Source organism: Lichenostomus cassidix, chromosome 12 (assembly GCF_008360975.1).
Source record: "Lichenostomus cassidix isolate B80296 chromosome 12, HeHo_3.0, whole genome shotgun sequence".
Taxonomy (NCBI): domain Eukaryota; kingdom Metazoa; phylum Chordata; class Aves; order Passeriformes; family Meliphagidae; genus Lichenostomus; species Lichenostomus cassidix.
The window spans coordinates 15,824,960-15,844,376 of NC_139493.1; the positions used below are offsets into that span (position 1 = coordinate 15,824,960).

At 44.4% G+C, this 19,417-nt stretch overlaps 1 protein-coding gene across 5 annotated transcripts in view; it reads left to right on the forward strand.

Moving 5' to 3' along the window:
- Window positions 1–7,019: 7,019 nt before the first annotated feature.
- Window positions 7,020–19,417, forward strand: part of MAPKAPK3 (MAPK activated protein kinase 3) — a 51,358-nt gene continuing 38,960 nt past the window's right edge. For 2 of the 5 annotated variants that reach the window (XR_014854781.1, XM_085072919.1), the window contains exons 1-2: window positions 7,020–7,164; window positions 7,924–8,273. Coding sequence is in view for 4 of the 5 variants with exons in the window: in XM_085072919.1 (XP_084929045.1) it covers window positions 8,049–8,273 (225 nt within the window). In the remaining variant the exon portion in view is untranslated. Of the gene's footprint in view, window positions 7,165–7,186; window positions 7,524–7,749; window positions 7,772–7,923; window positions 8,274–19,417 lie in introns of those variants that run through there. The other 3 variants (XM_085072921.1, XM_085072920.1, XM_085072922.1) reach the window with 3 other exon arrangements.

Sequence of the window (19,417 nt, forward strand, 5' to 3'; positions counted from 1 at the left end):
CGCCGCCGCCGCATGCGCGGGACCCGCCCGGGGCGGGGCGGCAGCGCCCACCGCCTGCTGCCCGGGCTTGTGCGCAGCTCCCCGCCGTGCCCTGCTGTTCGCCACGGCTCCGTTTGATTTATTCGCAGTTATGAGCCATTTTCCTTCCAATTATTTTTATGCGTTTGTCGTTTTTCGCTCATTTTATGCGCGCACACACGCACGGCGGTTCAGCATCCTTCCCGAGCCGGCGGCGCCTCTCCGGGTCGCTTGAGCACCGGTGCAGCGGGTGCTCGGGGAGGGGCGAAGCCGTGGGGCTGGACGGGCAAACAGGGAATGGGGCAATTTCCAATGAAACCTGGGGAGTAGGAGGAGGGTGGTATGCTGCAGGGTCTGCTGCTCTGGGCAGCGATCGTGTGCCTGTCTTAAAAGGGTTGTCTTGGTCACCTGGGAATCCCCTGTGAATCAGGATCGCAACTCAGCAAAGTCTCCTGAAAAAGGCTATACCACTACGGTTTTGTCTTGCATTTAGAGATTATTGTCAAGTTAAAATTTGGCAACCCAGGAGGAAATATTTCGGTTTCTTTTAGGGTAATTGAACCTTTTATTTTTGAACATTTTTATAACAAAAGGTCGTTCTTTTCCTGCCACGACTTTCCACCTCTTCACATACCAGAGATAAGAGAGAATGAGAGTGGTCTGTCTGCCACCTCCATTAGAGTAGATTGAATACTTAAAAATATTAGTAATCATTGTGCCATTCAGATGTGGAAGGGGCCAGGAGCAGAGGGGAAGGCAGGATGCTGACAAGGGTGAGGTTAGAAGGGTGTTCCTGTGGGCATGAGCTTGAGAGCAAGCAGGCTGTGTTCGGCTCCTGACTCAGCCCTTCGCTCTCAGTTTCATTTGGCAGCTGCTCAGTCTCCTGCACACTTCCATCCGTTTTCTGTCCTGAATCAGGGGCAGTGCAGTAGTGAGTGCTGCTAATAATACCCAGCTATGCGAAAAGAGAGGTGCTGAGGGCCATCTCAGTATCCTGAGTGTCCATCCGTCTAATTGGTTGAGGGCCATGTAAAGGGGGTGGGAATGGCACCCTGCAGGCATTACTTGACCACTTTGCTTTTGAGCGTAAGACACACTTCAGCTCACACTTTCTCTGAATATGTGTAAATTCACAGGCGAGGGAAGGGGCTGACAGAGGAATTTCAATCCTCACCATTCCTGTGCACAGCAAGCACAACATTCAGACGACCATTCAGAGGCCCCTTTGTAGTCCTGGCTCAGGGTTGCAGAGGACACCTGCGTGCCTGTGCCCCTTCACATCTAAATCCGAGGTTGTTTCACCGTTCTGTCGGTGATGCAGCAGGAAGCAGCTCTTGTCTCCTGCTAACCACGGTGACCCTGCATATTTAATTTGTCGTCAGCCTCGGAGGGGATGCTGCCATCCCAGGAGCCCTGCAGCCCAGCGCTGGCAGTGAGGAGCTCTCTGCATCTTTGTTTCACTTAGAATTGGGCTCCATCTAGTGATCCTCGCCTGGAGGAGGCTTTTTGTGCAGGCTCTGTGCTGGGGGCTGAGCAGCCATTAGTGTCTCCGGTGCCGGGAAGCAAAGCTAAGACCTGTGTGAGAGGACATCCCCCGCAGAATCGCGGTCTGCGCTGGCACCTCTGTGCTGGGGAGGCAGCGGCCGCTCCCAGTTCACGTCCCGCTCTCCCGCAGTGGTTTTCCAGCCGCAGTCACCGGATCCGAGCCGCTCTTCTCACGGGTCCTGCAGGAGCCGGAGAGATGAGCATGGACTCGAAGTAGCTGATGTGTGTGAGCGTCAGTGAAAGGATCTGGCGTTTGCATTGGGAACTTCTTTAGGGGACCACCTCAGAAAATATTCAGGCTAATGCCTGGGCTGTTTTATCCACAAAATCAGTGATGGGTTTGAAGCCGGGAGCACTCAGCAGTGCTTCATCACTGTACATGAATGTTGTGCTCATTGGCACTCCTCGGATACACTGCAATGCCCCAAGAGGGTAACAGCACAGTGTGCCCGATGTGCCAGTGTCCCAGGCCTTGCACAGCCAATATAAATTGCTGCCATTCAGACAAATTAGTTGTTTAAACTCAATTTGTATTCATATAAATGGCTCTCCAGAGTTCAGTCTTGAAGAATTAGGACATTACAGAGGCAGTAGCAAGAAATATTGTTGAGTGGTATCATGGAGTGCTAGGCTTTAGCTATGAAGGGTATCAAAGAAAGCTCAAAGCTCGCAATAGAGTCATGGAAGTAAGAAAATACAGAAATCGTGAGGCAGTTAGTCCATCAGTAAAGTTCACCGACACAACAGCACCATCTGCTGCTAAATGTGTGCTTGGGAAGACCTGTGGCCGGAGTCCCTTAGCACTGCGGGTGTCACACAGCTTCTGCTGTGCATTTGGACATTCCTGTAATCTTGTAGAGCTGGTGTAAATGAAAAGTGACATCGAGAATCGTAACTCATGAGAGGGGTCTGTGTGCCTGGGGACTGGATTTACTTTCACCAGTAGCTTGAAGGACTGAAACTGAGTCACACCTTTGGCTACTGCCTGGCTCTTACCCTGTGTGTACTGTAAGGAATCGCATGGAGTGACCCAAGGTTAACAATGACATGAAGCTGTCCCTTGTTTAGAGGGGCCAGCTTGTTATTTGGGTAGGACACACCAGTTTCTGTAGTCAACAACAGGTAGTGAACTTACTGTTGTGGTTTTGGCTTCCCAACCTCGTGAAGAGCAATGGAAGAGTCTCCAGGGTGTGGGTGAGCTGTACCATGGATACAGGGATGTGTGAGCTGACTCCATGAGAAGCAGGATGCACAGAGAGGAATAGATTTCATTTCAAGCTGTGAAAAATACCCGGGGTTATTATAAGCAACTCAGCATATTTGTTATCCCAAGGCTTGCTGGCTTTTGGTCACCTAGAAGGTGATTGCAGTGTGGCATCTGTTAGGAGTTTTGCTGCTTGATTTGAATGCTGTGTCTCTGCAAAAATTGTATTCATGAGTGTCCTGGAAGGCCACCCCAGGACTACCAGGCAATGCTGTCATACCCATTAGTTGCAGGATGTTTCAATGAAAGAGATTAATTTCTTCTGCTCCACTGCAGCATAAAATGAAGCACTGTCTCCTGTAGATAGATTAGAAGGTTTTTTGTGCTTTTGATTTATGATTCTTCTGTGAAAAAATGTATCTTTTTTCTCCTCTCTGCTGAAATGGAAATGTCCAACTGGTATCTTTCTGACTCCCCCATCAATAAGCTGTGGAGGAACATCGATGGAGCCTCCCAAAACCTTCTCAATGACCAAGACAAGGTACCTGTAATAGGGTGCCTGAGGCCAGGTGAATAAAAGCAGCTTTTAAATCCTCATGTGTATTTCTGTAGGAAAATACCTGCTATGTGCTAATGTGGAGGAATTAATCTTGAGGAATGAAGTCAGGTATTAGGACAAGCTCTCCAGATGGTGAGAGTGGTGTTCTTGAAACCTCCCTTCCCTTAACTAGAAGCTGCTTCATAGCCAGGATTTTAATTCCTCCTGGAAACCATGTTATAATCCCACGTCAGGACAGAGAGTATTGAGGATAAAAGAGAAGTTGTTCTAGCAACAAAGCATCAGTAAAGATCATTGCCTATGAAAGAACTTTATAAACCTGGTTTTGTGTCAGCTGTGAGAGAAAAGAGCCAGGCTGTTTGCTGATGAGCTTTTTCAGTTTAATTTTTTTTTTCATTCCTTTTTGATAAGTCTGAGACAGACACCTCCAGAGCAGAGCCCAAATACAGGCAAAAACCCCATGCATATAGTTTGTATTTCAGACCCCTGTGTACATGACAGACTAAACTAAAGATCCTACAAGAGGCTGCTTTTGTTCTCCCTCATATCAAAATACTACTCTATAGAGCTGCCCTTTCTTTCTTTCAGTATCACAGATGCAGTTTCTGAAAAACTTCCTGGGGAATTTAATAAGGTTGTTGCAACCGCCCAACCAGACAAAGCCATGTCCTCACTTCAACCTGACAATACTGAGGATTTTCTCTTTGGTGACATCTATATAATGCATACCAGAGTGTGGATTTCTCATAACAGGAATAAAAAAAAATAGAGAGCAGAGGACACAGAGTTTCAGAAAAACAAGTCACTAGTTTTCAGCTAATAATTTCTTTATCATAGCTGATGGAATTTCCATGAGACATTGCTATCAAAGGGCTGACCTCCACACAAATCACTTTTGTATATCATTAAACTAAGATCCCCATAGCATTCAGGTATCACTCCTCAAAATATGCCATCCCTCAGAGAACATTTGATGATGACAGCTTTCCTAGCTCTCCAGATGACAGCAAACTCAGTTATTTAATTTCATTTTTATTAAGAAATGAGACATTTGAAAGGCTGAAATGTCTTTGATCCCAGTTATTTAATTGTTACAGCATGGCAAAGAGGCAGTGAAAATACCCAGTGGAATAGCCAAAATTGCCGTTCTCTGTTTAAACAGAGTAATGCTGTCTGTCTGTAAAGCAGGTATCTGTGATATCCAAGACATGTTAAAATCAGGGAGAATATATTCAAACTGTGTGCTGGCTAAAATAAGAAGCTTCACCAGGTTAAAACACTGATTAGAGGAAAGGGTCTGCTACCCCAGAGCTTACTGCAAGAACAGGGCCTTAGTATTTGCTGCTTTCTCCTAAAAGCTGTTTTTTATTTTGGGACAAAGCAGGCATAGCTGAATTACCAAATTCTCTTTTGAAATTTAAGTTGTTTTGTGCTGTTGCTGTTGGGGACTGCTGGTAAAAATAGGATTAATGTTTAATTTACAGTTTTAGGGATTTTTGTGAAGATGAAAGAACTTTTGCTGTAGTGGGCTCTTAGACTGTAATAGTACTGTTTTGGGGAGTTTTCTTAACTTCAAAAAGCTAACATCAATGAATAAATAAAAACATCTGTTTGAATGAAAAATGTCCCCCGGCTCAACAAACTGTAAGGGGCCTGTCAGTGTATTCTCCATCAGCATCTCCAGAGGATGCTAATGCAGCTCCACCTGCCACAAGCACAAAGAGAAGCTTCAGGAGCCATTTTATATTTTGGGGTCATCCTTTGTAGAGTGAGGCTGCTTGATACTTGGGCTGGTGCTGGAAAGGCTCTTTTAGGAGTTTATGGGAGTAAAAATTAGCAGTGGGTTGATGTAAGGCCTTATTAACCATGATTCACACTGGGTTTTAAAGGTGTTTGCCCTGTTTATTACAGGCTGCTGGTAAAATGATGAACTTTGCCAAGAGCATATCCAGACAATATCAGGTGGTGAACCCAAACAAGCTTTTCATCCCAGTGAGATGCCCAGTGACTTGAAAAATGTGTTTTGTATCCTCTCAATTTAACTTTTCTCAACAGGAGACTGTTCATAACTGAGACACGTAGAACCAACCGATTTCACACATCCGGTCTTATTCCCTCATTTTTCCTCCTTGCTTTCCATGCACAGCTTATTTTTTTAGAAACTCATTCTTGTAATAGTTAGAAAGAGTCATAGTTTCTTAATGAAATTCCTTACTTCTGACACACTGTAAAAAATAGCACCCCCTTAAGTAGACATCTGCTTGGAATTTTTGCACTGTTTAATATTTCCTAGAATAGAGTCATAAATCGCCTTCTGCCAGCTTCAATGTGCTAGTCAGTGTAACTCTTGCTTGCTTTGGGCAGCCATAGGCTTTAGGGTGAGAGTTACATGGAAAGATCCAAAGTGGGGCCAGGAATGGGAGCTACAGATGGGTGTAAGCAAGTATGTTTTTCAAATTAAAAAATTAAAAAAAGAGAGGGGAAAGATTTCTGAAGGGTCTGGCCCCCAGTGACTGAGCACTGAGGACCTATTGCAAAGAGAACGAAATTACCATAATTACCATCCAGGACAAACAGAACAGCAAATACAGGCAGAAGCCATGGGAAGGAAAATCAGAGCAAGTTGCTGACTGCAGAAACATGTTACTGGAGGTTTGCAACCTGGGAGCTCACAGTTACACATTTCTCTGAGACTACCACAGTGGGAGGTGATGCAAAGATTAAGAAGGCTGGCAGCTAAACCTGAAAACGTTGGAAATAGCTGTTTTCCTCAGGGATTTGATTAGCCCAGAATAGGTGAACTGAATCAGGGTTGTCGACAAGCCCCTCCAGCAGCTGAACTGCTGAAAGCCTGGAAGGGAAACCTGAGGCAGAATAGCTGTAGAGTCACATCACATGGTGATGTACTGCAGACCAGCATCCTGCTTAGTTGAACTACTTTTTATTCCTTGGAGAAAGGGCTCATTAGCCCTTTTAATTATTTTCCTAACCGCTAGAACTCCAGATGCCATTATGTTACGTAAAATGACAAATGTATTTTTAACTTGTAAAGCATGTGAACTTTAAGCTCCTTCCAGTGATAGGAATACAGCTCCATTTCGATGCATGACTCATCTTCACATGTAGGAAAAAAACCTCAGCATTTCACATCCCTGGAACCACACCGTGTGCACCAGTGATGAGCGGCAGTTGCTGTGGGAACCATCACTTTTAATATCCTGATTGTGCATCCGAAAGTGCCGAGAAGCACTGACCGTGGCTTTGGTCCCATTTAGTGACTGCGTGTAGTGAGAGCGCCCTTTGGCTAGCCGAGCGCCCGAAGGATCATTGCCCGCTATGGAGGCTCATCGCAGTAGCCTGTTCAGCTGAGGGTTCGGAGAGCCCGTGGCGATCCTTGCCCTGGCCAGAGCAGCCATCGGGGAAAGGCCGCTGGTGCCACCGCGCGGGCGCGCTGCGCTCCAGCCCGGAGCCAGAGCCGCCGCTGCAGCCTCATTTCCCGCCGCTATCAGGGCCCTTTACCCCAATAAATTAATATCGCGCTTAAGATCACCGCCCTGAATCACCTTACAATCACCGCGGGGGTTCTTCCCCACCAGGGTTGTTGAGGGGAAGCCGAGCAGTGGACCCTGCACGCGAGGCAGCCTCGCTGCCCGCTGGGCCCGGCGCAGTCCCGGCCGGCCGGCAGGGCTCGGGTCGCTCCCGCCGCCGGCAGCCCCGCGCGGCTCGGGGCGGGAAGGCGGCGCGCACCTGCCCGGGGCGGCGGGGCGGACCCAGGCAGAGCCCGCCTTCCCCGAGCCGCTCCGGGAAGCCTCGGCTGGGGCCGCGCCGCCACAGGCAGGTAATCGAGCTCCGGCGCGGAGCTGCCCCCGCCCGCCTCCCGCCGCCGCCACCCCCCGCTCTCCCGGCTTCGCCTCAGGGCTTTCCCGCCTTCCGCCGCCGCCTCAGCGCGGGGGGCTGCGGAGCGGAGCCTCTGCTCGTGCTAGCGGGGCTGCTGGCAGCGGGACCCGCCCCGGGGAGTCCCCTCAAGTCCGCAGCGGGACCCGCTCGGCTTCGGGAGCCACGCCATGACGTCTCCACGTACTGCAGTTTTTGGGGGGCTCGGTGGTCCCTGCCCCTCGCTTGTGGGCCGAGACAATTAAAGCTCTGTCCCGGGGTTCGGTGCCTGCTCAGGCTGGGCCGCCCTGGGGTTCAATCCAGGTATTCGTGGTTCTCTTGCGTAATTTGGGAGTGTCGGGATGAGGCAGGGGACCATTGTGAGGATTTCTACATGAAACATTGAGGCAACAAGTGGTTGATGCTGGTTTATAAGCTTGAACCTCTGTTCTGTGGTACAGAGTTTAGCTGCGGTGTTATTCCAAGGCTTAGCAGTTACTCAGTTACCTTTTGTTGCAGTAAAAGCAGTGATTTATACCGGCAGCCCGAGAGCTGTGTGTGCTGGAACTTGGGTCGGTAAGCCAAAGTGTGCTTACCTGAGGTGACCCTCCTCTTTTGTTCCCTTTGGCACCTGGTCATCTTGTTAAAAACACCAGAAAAGCGGTGAGGTGGGAGAACAGTTAATTGGCTTCAATTACTAACACTTGTTTACATTTTTACTCAGGACTTAATGGCGAGCAAATGGACTGTTTGAAGCACTGGGTTTGATTGCTTAAGAGAAGGGACTCTGCTGAGGATACCCCACAGGAACCTGTCGGGTATCTCTGTCATCCCACACTCTTCCCTGATATGGAACAAAGTGAAGGTGAACAGGAATCCCAGGCAGAGAGTCAAGTGGAGAGCAAGAGCAGCGTGAAATCCTTGCCTGGGGGAACGGCCCATGTCAAACTAGAGATAAAAAAACATGCAGTTACAGATGACTACAAACTCTCCAAACGGGTGCTAGGGTTAGGAATCAATGGCAAAGTACTGGAGTGTTTCAACAAGGAGACAGGCCAGAAATGTGCTTTGAAGGTATGTGCATTTTGTCTTCTTTTTCCTTGTTTATGGTTTGGAGGCTAGAGTTCACTCCCAGAACCCTGTAAAAGCTACTTGTTCTGTTGCTTACCTTTCACAAAGAGTGATGCATGAACAATCTGAGTATGTGGAAACGTTTGCCATTGCAACACTGGAGGCCTAGCTTGAGCCTTTTCCAGAATATTCTGTGCAGTTTCCAGAATAATGTGATCAGCTCTGAAATTCTCGTGTTCATATTTAAAAGACAAAAAAGCGGGGGAGAGAACCATGTCTTGGTGTGTTCTGGGAGAAAACTTGCTAGATTTTGAATGAATATATTATGCAATACTCATGAAGGAAACTATTTTGGATCTTGTGCAATGAATAGGCCTAAGCTGTGAAATACTTAAATGTTCATTGATCTTCAGTCTTTCCTCCATTTGAAGACTTTTCTTAAGGACCATTTCTAGTTGTTAATTTATTTTCCTACTTTATTTTTGCAATCCATTTACTGAAGGATATTTCCTGGGAAAGCACTGATTACACCAGTATGGCAAGTGAGTTTAGTAGATATTTATGGTGATAAGTACCACTTAAATAAATGGAGCAATAACCATTCATTAGAGAACGTAAAGCTTACTTGCCTTTTGTTCTGCAGCTTTTAGACTTGAAAATTTCCTTGATGCTCTTAAATCTCATCATTAGGAAAAAAAAAGCAGCCTAAATGAGAACCAGGATAGTTCAGTATGAGAAAACTAAAGCCAGCTGAAGTCGTTGTTATGAGAATTACTTAAGGATGTTACAGATTCCTTGCTGGTGTTAATCTGATTGGTTGGGATGTCCAGGAGGCTCTCAGGTATCCTTCCTTTTCTTAAACAGTCTCCATGTGTGCTGGGAGCAGAGTGCATCAGCCACTGGTCACCTGGAGGCTCTGCCAAGATCTGGAGATGGTCTCTACCAAACACAACTGCTGTCCCCACCAAAGTCTTTGCATTTTGATAGACCAGGCTGGAAATACCTGGCAGCCTTGGCTATTGAAAAAAAATTATAATAGAGGAACTAGAAAAGCTTATAATACACTAATATGCTGTTTAATTCTCATGTTTCCAACACTCTTCTGTACTTTATCACATACAATACTCTTGTATTAGCGTCACGTAGCTGACTCACAGAAGGTTATCATGGGGAAGCTGGAGGTTTTGACAAACAGACTGCAGGTACTGGGGTTTTGTACCCACTTAGGGGAGCGTCAAGTTTTTGCAACTATGAGGTGATCCATTAATCAGGTCCTTCTGGAGTGCTGGCAACATCAATTTCTAAACTTAACATACTGTGATGAAGATTAATAGTTAATGCTGAAGCTGATGTACTCTTTCTGAAGAGTTCAGTGGCTTTGTTGCTGGTTAGAGATCATTCATACTTCAAAGGGTTTGCAGTCATAAGGGCTGGAAGCATTTTAAAACAGAAGTTGCCATTCCAGAGGAAAATCCAGTGGCACCAAGTATGTTCCAGAGCAAATTTTGTAGCTCTGGAACCAAGTAGGAAATACATTCCAATGGTTGTTAGCATCTGGAAATTTTTTTATTGTAGCTCTCAGAGTTGGGTAGAGGGAGAAGAGAATGGAAATTGCTGTGCCCTGATAGAACGTATTCTGCTTGAGGGGTTGGAGGAATCTATGGTGGAGTCTCTAATGCCTGCTTCTGTTTAGCACTGATTGAGTTGGCTGACTTTTTTGGGAACTTTTAATACTTATTAAGGACCAAAGTTCCATGTCCCCTTCCCCAGTCGTGACAGGTTAGCAATGGCCAGTGTATCTCTGAACTTACCCTGTACATGTGTTTGTCATCCCCTTTCCCATCCAGCTCTGGAATTTGTGCACTTTCTTTCTGAAAGGGATACAATTATGGCAGCAATATTAAGATGTTTATGAGTTCTCTAGGGAGTTTGAATGGCAGATAATAGTTTGCTGCTTGCATGTGTGTATTTCTCATCGTTATGGGTTTAAGTGCTGAATAAAAAGTTAAACATGCAATTAAGTAAAACTGCCAGCAGCCCAGAGAGAATCCACTGCTCTCTGCAAAGATGGTCTGGTGAGAAGATTGCCCAACAAGGAGGGATAAAAACTCTGCTTGGTTAATTGGCAAGAATACAAAGATCTTTTTCCAGCCCTGAAGATATTTGCAAGGATGAAAATATACAGAGGAAGTTTTTCCTTTGTTTCTTGTGAAACCTGAACTGGGCCACACAAGTCCCAAACCTGCTCCAGATGACACTTCAGAGCAAATCATCCAGTCACAGCAGTTATGTAAAAGGGACAAGAAGCTTGGGAAAAAATATTCAGGAATATTTCAGCTTCAGAGCAGAATTCTCTGTGTAGGGACAACAGGGCCTTGCCACTGCTTGTTCTTCTCAGGTATGATGGCAGGGTTATCATTCACTTACAGGAATAGAAAGTGGAGGCTGATGAAGCTGTCACAGAACAAACCCAACTGGTATGACAGATAAAGAGAAATGGAAAGACTGAATTGCAAGTTGAACATGAAAAAAGGGATGCTGGGTGGATTTTTTTTTTTCTGGAGGTTGCTTGCACATATCCATTGAGATTTATGTGTATTTGTGGACAAATACTTCAGGCATGAGAGTGCTTGCTGTAACCTGCTCCTGGGAAAGGAAGAACATCACTCCTGCTGCTGAAAATAAAGTGTAATAGGCTGTTCCCCTTCACATCAAACTTGCCCATTAAAGCAGCTCCTGACTGGGCAGATGGCACTGCTTTCTGCCTCGGGTTTTCTTTTAAATGGGAACAGAGCCAGCACAGCCAGGATCCGGACAGAAATTACTCAATGGAAGGAATTTTAACAGAGGTACTCAAGGAGAAAGGGCTTGAACAGGCAAAAATATTCATCCCCAGAGCCATATGTCAGTCAAGCACTACATGCTGTAACTGGGAGGTCCCTGTTGTTGTTAGTCCATGTCCATAATTGGAACTGGTTAGAATTTCACTAATCATTTTAGAGTGGGAAAACACAGGATATCCTTTTGGAGGTACTGCAGGGCTTTGGTTATTTTCCTAAAATACTGTGTGGCTTAGTTTACTCTGCTTGGCATTGTGATTTGCTGCCCAGTTTTACAATGTGCTGTCAGCTTTGTTTCTTTTAAATTGAAATGCCACACGCATTGCTGTCCTGCTCCAGAAAATCTCATCTGGTTTCTCACTTAGACACATAATGACATTTTGGCTGAACAGCACTGTTTCCAAATAGTGAGAACACGGGGATTTAGAAAAGTAGAAGTATAAACAAAACTGCTGTGCAGGACTGTGGCCTTCTAGAAGGCAACTATGTTTTGGTCTCTGTCTCCCTTACAAATAGAAAGCCTTCTCAGATCTCTCTCCATAGTTGATCCAGAAATAGCTGTCAAGTGAAGTCTAGTCACTCTTCTATTTTTATCTCCTTTCTGCCAGCCTGCCCCCTTCTGTTTGCTTTACCTTTTGGGGCTAAAATTTAGCCTCCACTTCTTTGACACCAGCCTGAGTGTTCTCTACTGGTGTTTGCACTCCTCACTGTTTTTGGGGAGAGGAGGAGACTAAAATAGCTGATTACCTGTGAGGATAGATGTGAACTCCTGGGACTTGCCTTCCATTAAAAAAAACACCCCAACCTACAGTTCCTTGTTCTTTCTTTCCTTTTCCCTCACTTCTTCTTTGGCATAAATTCCTGCTAAGTGGTGTCAAAATAATACTTCAGTGTATTTGATGATCTTCTTTATTTTTGGGGAAGATGGTAGGAAGGGCTCAGAGTTGGGATTAAGAAGTAGTAAGAACAGAGAGAACAGTGGTAGAGAGCATTCTGGAGGATATTGGGGCTTCTCTGCGTCTGCAGCTTCAGGATTTTGGAGGATGTTTCAGGATGTTAGAACAGTGTTACATGCCATTGCCATACCATTTATCTTCACTAAACAGATGGTGCTTCTTTACTGAAGGAAAGGAAGGACAATTCAGGCATAGCCACAAAACAAAGACCCTTGGAACTTCAGGAAAGCCAAGTACATTGTTTATAAGTGCATTGGTACTTTTGAGATGAATAACTCCTGAGTAGCACTGAGCACGTGCCCTGTGTACTGCAGGTGCCTCCAGCCACCCAAGACTTCCAAGTCAAGGTGGAGTGTGTATGAATGGACCTATTACTTCATGGAATTGTTTAGGTTGGAAAAGACCTTAAAAATCATCAAGTCCAACCAATAACCCAGCACTGCCAAGTCCACCACTGAACTGTGTCTCCAAGTGCCACATTTACACGTGAACCTTATCCTCTAGGATAAAATAGTGAGTTAAGCACTAAGTAACCTGCCTCATGGCAAATGTGTTGTGCTGCTAAGTGCCAACAGAAAAGTGACTGTAACTTGCTGATTTGAGGACAAATAGGCAAAGCCCAAATGGTAAATAAAGCAAAAAGCAAACACAAGTTTGAGCACACTCCTTGCCTTTTAGGTTTAAAGAATGTTTAGTGAATGATAGAAATGATAATTGTAGAGTAGGAGTCTCTGCTGTTACGCATAAGAGTATTAGCACAACTTTCTTCTCAGAAGGAAAGAAAACTGGTAATGGAGAAAGAAATTTTTGCAACAAAAAAAAGTCCTTCCTAAAATGATTCTTGGGACCCACACATAGGACTATCTAGAGAATGTTGTTCTGCTTTTCCCTAGGTGAGTTGCTGTGGACAAAGCCGGGCATTCTGCCTCAATTTCATTTAGTCTTGAGCTATGTTTCTGCTTCTCACTCAGCTTTAATGTTTCTGATTACATTAAATAATCCTACATGACAAAAGCTAATAGTGGGATATTCTGTTTTCAGTTCATTTACCCTGAAGCCAGGTCATGCTTGCTCACAAACAGGAGACTGTACAGTCCAAAGTATTTGTTTTGCAAATTACCTAAATAGCTGGTGCTTGTAAAATACCCTGCTTGCTGCCTGAAATAAGATGATGACCAAGGAAAATGATGCAGGAGTGGAGAAAGCACTGCATACAGAGAAAGTGAAGGTTATTTTAGGCTGATGATTGCCTGTAGAATAGGAAATGGTAACAATCTTCTTAGATGCTGCAGGTTGCATTTTTAGGAGAGAATTGTGTCAGATTAGGAATGAAACATTTCAATATTTTTGCCATAAGGAAGAATAATGTTGTGCTAAGCTTAGAACTGTGATGAGAATTTGGGGAGCCAAGTGTAAAGGTTGAATAGGTTTTATCCAGGGTGAAGCAGCTCTTCTGGAATGATTGTGTTTCTGGAGGAAATTAACACTTTCTAGTGAAGTATTTTCTAGTTCCCTCTTACCTACCATGCTTCCTGCAGCCTATTTATCCTGGTTCACCTCCTGCTACAGTAAATTCGGTGTCAGTAACACAGCTTAGTCTGAGTAACAAAGTCCGGGAGCTGCGTTGTAGATCAAAGCTGGATGCAGTGTAGAATGAATATGAGTTCAGAAGAGTTCTAGTTAAATGGCAGCCCTGTCTACAGAGGAGTACCTAAAATATGGATAGCATCAGACTGGTCCTTGAATTTTATCCTTCAGTGCCAATCTTGGTGACTATTACGTAAATATGCATAAAATACCTAAAATAACTTCAGTCGATTAAAAAGTGGGTCGTTTCTACTGCTACAAGAATTGTTTTTAAACCAGTGAGTCATTCAAGACCAGAGACTTTGAGCACTTTGTATTTATTGGGGGCAGACTGGCACCTTTCAAAGTGTCAGTTGGACTAGTTAATTTTAAAAAAGGAGGGCTTATCAATTTACTTAGAAGATCTGACATTCTTGACTGGTCTTCTCTTTATTTGAAATACAGCAAATAGTTTTAAAAAAATATGAGCTTGGTCTGAAATAATGAAACTACCTGTAATAATTTTTTACTTTTTTCAATGGCAGCTCATTAAGCCAAAAAAGTATAAACAGAAAGGCAAATATATAAACCATCAAGTCATCTTGAAAAAGCAAAATTGCAGTTGATGCTACTTTGCACCTCCTGCGTTCTCCCTGAGTCTCTCGGCAAGCTGGCACAAGTTATACCCTGACTTGAGTGGTAACAGAGCTCGGCAAGATCAAGGCGTGTTGCCCCGCCTTGCCAGGTTCAAAGAGCTGATAACTGTTTCAGATAAATGTCTTATTGCAGCTGCGGGGAAGGTGCTGAAAGCAGAGCACGTGTGTGCCTCGGTCAGACGCCACTGATCGCCTGACACTCTCCTCGGACTAGAAGGCTCTTCTCTGTGTCTCCCCCTCTTCCCGTTAGACTACAAATCCTCCTGTTCCATTTAACCAAAGGAAAACCTCGCTGATTTGTGCTAGTGGGAGTCTCGTTACAGGTAACTGGATTTTGCAAATCAGCTTAAGTGCAAAGAAGCAATATGCAAGAATTCTGATTTACAACACAGGTGTACTTCAGCTGAATTTACTTATGGACATATCATATAGAGAGATGCCCAGATTGGAAGAACCTGGTAACATTTGGGAAGAATCAGGGCCACACCTGGATGTCACTGCTCACACACATCCCTGTTTCCTGAGTGTATTTATCTATTTTCCTTAGTCTATTTTTCTGTTTTCCTCTGTCTGTAGTTGCACCCTGTGTAAGAGTGACCAGGCCTGAGAATAAATGTCTTCTTGTTGACGTTTGTGCCAGTTCAGTTTCAGCAGAAAACACAGATTATGTTCATGCTGTGATAAATTCACAGGAAGCATAGGGAAGGGAGATGTCATCCTTACTGGGAGCAAGAGTCAATGTGAATTTGAGAAAGTTAATAGATTCATCTCTTGCCTATGAAGACTGTTCTGTTCTAATCCCTTCACTGCATACAGTGATTTCTCTTTTTCTTTAAAAAAAATGATACAATCATTGATTTATTTACACCATCATGCAGCATTTTGTATCCCTAAATGTTTTTGCAGTTGCTGTTTGCTTGACCCTGAAGAAGTTTCCATTTCCCATATGACGTGCATATGTTTGCCTGGTTTGGAGGTTTCCCATGATAAACGTGTCTTTAGAGCAGCAGACTTTAGGATGGTGTGTAATATGCTAGTAGCAGCAATATAGCTGTCTGTAGAACTGTCTTTTATGTCTTTGGGTCCAGCAGACTTGTGTGAATTCCGTGTGGCTCTTGCACTCTCAGAAGACACAGCAACACTGATGAGAAGTGGGCACGGCTGTGGCCAGTGCTGGAGATGGAAAGTAGAGGACCTGCTTAATTAATTGGAAAACTGTGAGAATGTCTCTCCATCATCATCAGTGAAAGCTGGTGGTGTGGTCTATGTGGATTAGGGTGTATAAACTGCAGGGATTGTGGTATTTTACACAGACTTCCTAAGTACTTAAGATGATTCAAAGCTCCGTAAATGAGATTAAGCTGTAACGCTGCAGCATTTTAATACCTCGGGAGTGAAGGGGGAGAGGACTCTTGCTCAGCATGTAAATCACGAGTGGCCTCCAAGTTCCTGAATCTTTGTGATACCTGGCATTTTGCACTGGAGCATTCATGGCCTGTATTAAAAGAAAACCCAAATATTAAACTTGTGTAAAAATCTCATTTTCCTCCAGAGAAGTTTGCTTGCTGAATTTATTTGAAAAAAGCCCCAAAACCAAACAAACCACCATGAGTGTGCCATCCTTATGAGTAATTTCAGATGATCTGGATAAGGAACCAGTCTTATTAAAGTTGCACTGTGCACAGATCTTAAGTCTTGCCAGTTCAAACTCTGGCTCTCCTCCACGGGCTTTTTCCCAGGATTTTTTTTCTTGAATACTTTCTTAAGGATGCTGGCATTCTAGGTAACAGGTCCTAACGAAGTTCCTAAGGTGTGAGTCAGGGAGGGCTGAGGACAGATTTATTAAGCCCGTTGTAAGGGGAGAAATCAGAAAAAAATGAATAATTTATGGTTTTTTTGGATAGCATTTCTGAGATATATAAACTATTTGAGAATGGCAGGGCGTGGAGCGCCTCGTGATCTCCATGGCCAGGACTTTGTTGTGTGCTGAGGTTTTGGCTGGGTGAGTGTTTTGCCCAGGTGTGAGTCAGGCTGGGCCTTGGGAAAGCCCTGCAGTGTTGATTTGTACTAGCCTTGGCTTCTATTGTACTGTGGGGTGGGGTTGGGTGTACTTTTGTTTTCAAAGGAGAGCAGTTAAAAACTGGATAGGGAGCAGCTGCCTCACACACCTGTGTTCTGTGTTGGGCTCCTGTGTAGTCTGTAGGCCTGAATCTACCATATATTTCAGGATAAAGCATCCTTAAAATCCATTTGCAGCACCACAAGGCCTGGCGTTTGCCAGTGTTCCCCTTGCCTGTTCTAACAGTGAGAAATACTCTCCATTACTTCCTTAATTTTTAATCAAAATTGTATTAATTTTTCGTGTAAAGGATTAATTTCTCTCAGGGCCTTATTCCATTTTCCCACATGTTGCTTTTAGTCAATGTGGCTTTGTCAGAAGCAGTCTGGTTTCCACAGCAACGAGTTGTTAGCACCAAAGATGTCAGAGCTCCAAGGTAGGGAGGGGAGGGGGCTGCATTTTCTGGCTCAGCTGCTGTGCCACCGTACCAGCCTTGCTGCAGCCACGCTACAGCACAACGTCCCCATTGTCTTCGTGAAGAGTAAAAGCCTTTCATTTTGTTCTACTCTTCCCCTTCCAATCAATTTACAGGCAAAATTTGACGGTTGGGAGGTAGATGGGGCTTGATGGTTCCTTGATGCTTTGAAGCTTCCTGTTCTTTCAGGCCCTCTCTCTGTTCTAAGGGCACTGCTGTGTCCTCTGCTTTTTAAAGAGTTTTTCTGTGGACAAAATAGCACTTTTGCATACATACAAACCCTGTTACAGTAAGTTTGTGATAAAGGAGAGCAGAGCACTATTCTTTCTGACCCATGTTCAATGTCTGCCTGTGAATGATAACACGAAAAATTGTCAGTCCTTTCACCTTGCCCAGTAATGTTAAACCTGCTCCAATTAAACTCGCTTGGTTGGGTTTTCCGAGGCACCCATTTCCTTAGGGTGGGAACTGAGCCTCACTGCTATTGACCTTGGAAAATTGCATTATTTAAAAGGATTTTCTGAAACACAGTTAACCTGTGTAATTCTTTGCCCCAGGAGCTGAGAGGTTGTGATGCTGTGAAGATCTTGAAAGAAAAAAGAGCTTCTCTGAGTATTTCAAATGTGATGAAACCCCCCTGTAGTTTTAATATACGGTACAAATTTGGCTGTGATCTTCTAGATCCTGTTGTTACAAATGATAAATACAAAACTGTCAGGATAAATAATGAAACTTTGAACTTCAGAAGGCATATTACTGCTTCTCTTGTGTTAAGTGTACTGGTGCTGCAGGGGTAAAATACCCTCCTGTCTAAGGAGAGGGAAGTGGAGCTTTGGCCTGAGCTCTGCTGATGGCTGTGCCTCTGGGTAATATCCATCCCTTGCACAATAGTTTCATCTAAGGGTGTGTCTTCCTGGGCAAGTTGTACTTGTCTAAACCTGGGTGTAAACGTAAGGTGAAATAGGTTTTTTTTGTGCATCAGCTATTCATATTTAGATACTTTTATTTTTCCTCTTGTGAAGGGTAGGGCAGGATGGCACTTTATGAGACTTGGTCCATGGAAATGAAAACTGTGAAATGTCATTGAAACTTCTTTCCACCTTTAATATGAACTAGGGTAAAACCCAAATGCTAAAGACAGTTAAAACCAGAAGCTGAAACTTTAGAGACATGGGTAGTTAATACTTAAAAGTGGCTTACATATACGATGAAATCATCCCCAATGCAGATATGGTTTTAATTCAATTTTTGGATGTTTGCTATTGAGTTTTAAAGGCTAAGCTTTATATCTGGAACTTGGAAAAGAATTGCAAGCCACTTTGGTAGCTGGTTGTATTCTTACTCTTTATTTCACTCACTTTCTTAACAAGTATCTGGCTCTGCATCGGAGTTCGTGGTGCACAAGTCGTGCTTACAAAGGGCAAAATATCTGCATAGCTGCCTTGTGTACTGGAATGAGGTAGTTTTCCAGATTCATCATGTTTAATTGGGTGGGTTCTCAGTTGATTTTTTTTTTTTTTTAATGTATGAAAACCTACAAAGTAGCATCTCCCAAGATTGCTGGCACCAGAGTTCAGGGAAGCAGCCTGCCAAAGAGAGAGTGGTGCATGAGGAAAGGTCAATTAATTTAGAAACAGTTCTAGGTCTGGTGGATTGGTATCAAGTGGAATTTTTCTCCAGTCTCTCAGCCCTGTAATAACTTTTTCCTGGTGCTGAGATGCTGTGGTTGAAGGCTTCTTGAAGGTGAAGGGAGAGAGAGTGACTTTAATGTCCAGCTGGATTTCAGAATCCCTGCTTTCCAGGGTGTCTCTGTTGTGGCAGGTGTAACTGCCTTGGCTTGGGCTGGGCCTCTGTGTCTGTTACTGTTGAAAAATGGGACAAGATGCTCAAGATCTGTAAAAATTGACCTCTTGCTGCATTAGGGAGGAGGAGAAAATAGCCGTGTACCTTATTGATAAAACACTTTACACAAGAGCTATTAGTTCTGTGTCTTCCCCACCTCTTTGCTGTCTGAATCACTGCTGTGGAGGTGTCAGGGAGGGTGAATGACTGCTGTGTTGTGTGTTTGTATAAGGAAAAAGTTCTCAAAACTGTTGGTTCAATAAAACATCTGATACAGTAATAATAATTTATTGTTAAATGGGTCTTGGTATTTGTGACAGTCATCATTTTTGGCAATATGAGCTAACTGTAAAACTGCTTGGGTTTAAAATCAAAGCAGGAGTTTGCCTCCATGGTACAAGACGGGAGCACATTGCACAGGAGGGCGGTTGTGGAGAAGGAGAATGGCTCGAGCCTGGGCAGTCAGTGAGAGAAAGGGCTGGGGGACAATGCTGTGGGTAGGGTGGAAAGCATCCATATCACTGCTCAGTGGGGAGCTCCTCACGTCTCCCTTCCCATCTATCCAAGCATCAAAGCTCAAGAGGAGATGGATGTTCTCAGGTGTTGTTTATATAAACCTTCTAAACTCGAACACCTGAGGCCACTCAGAGTGCTGTGACTGTATTGTGTGCTCAACAGCTGTTTGCTAACACAGTCATGTAAGTTCCAGATATTTCTTTATTTCTGCTTCTTGAGGATGCTGTGACTGGGCAG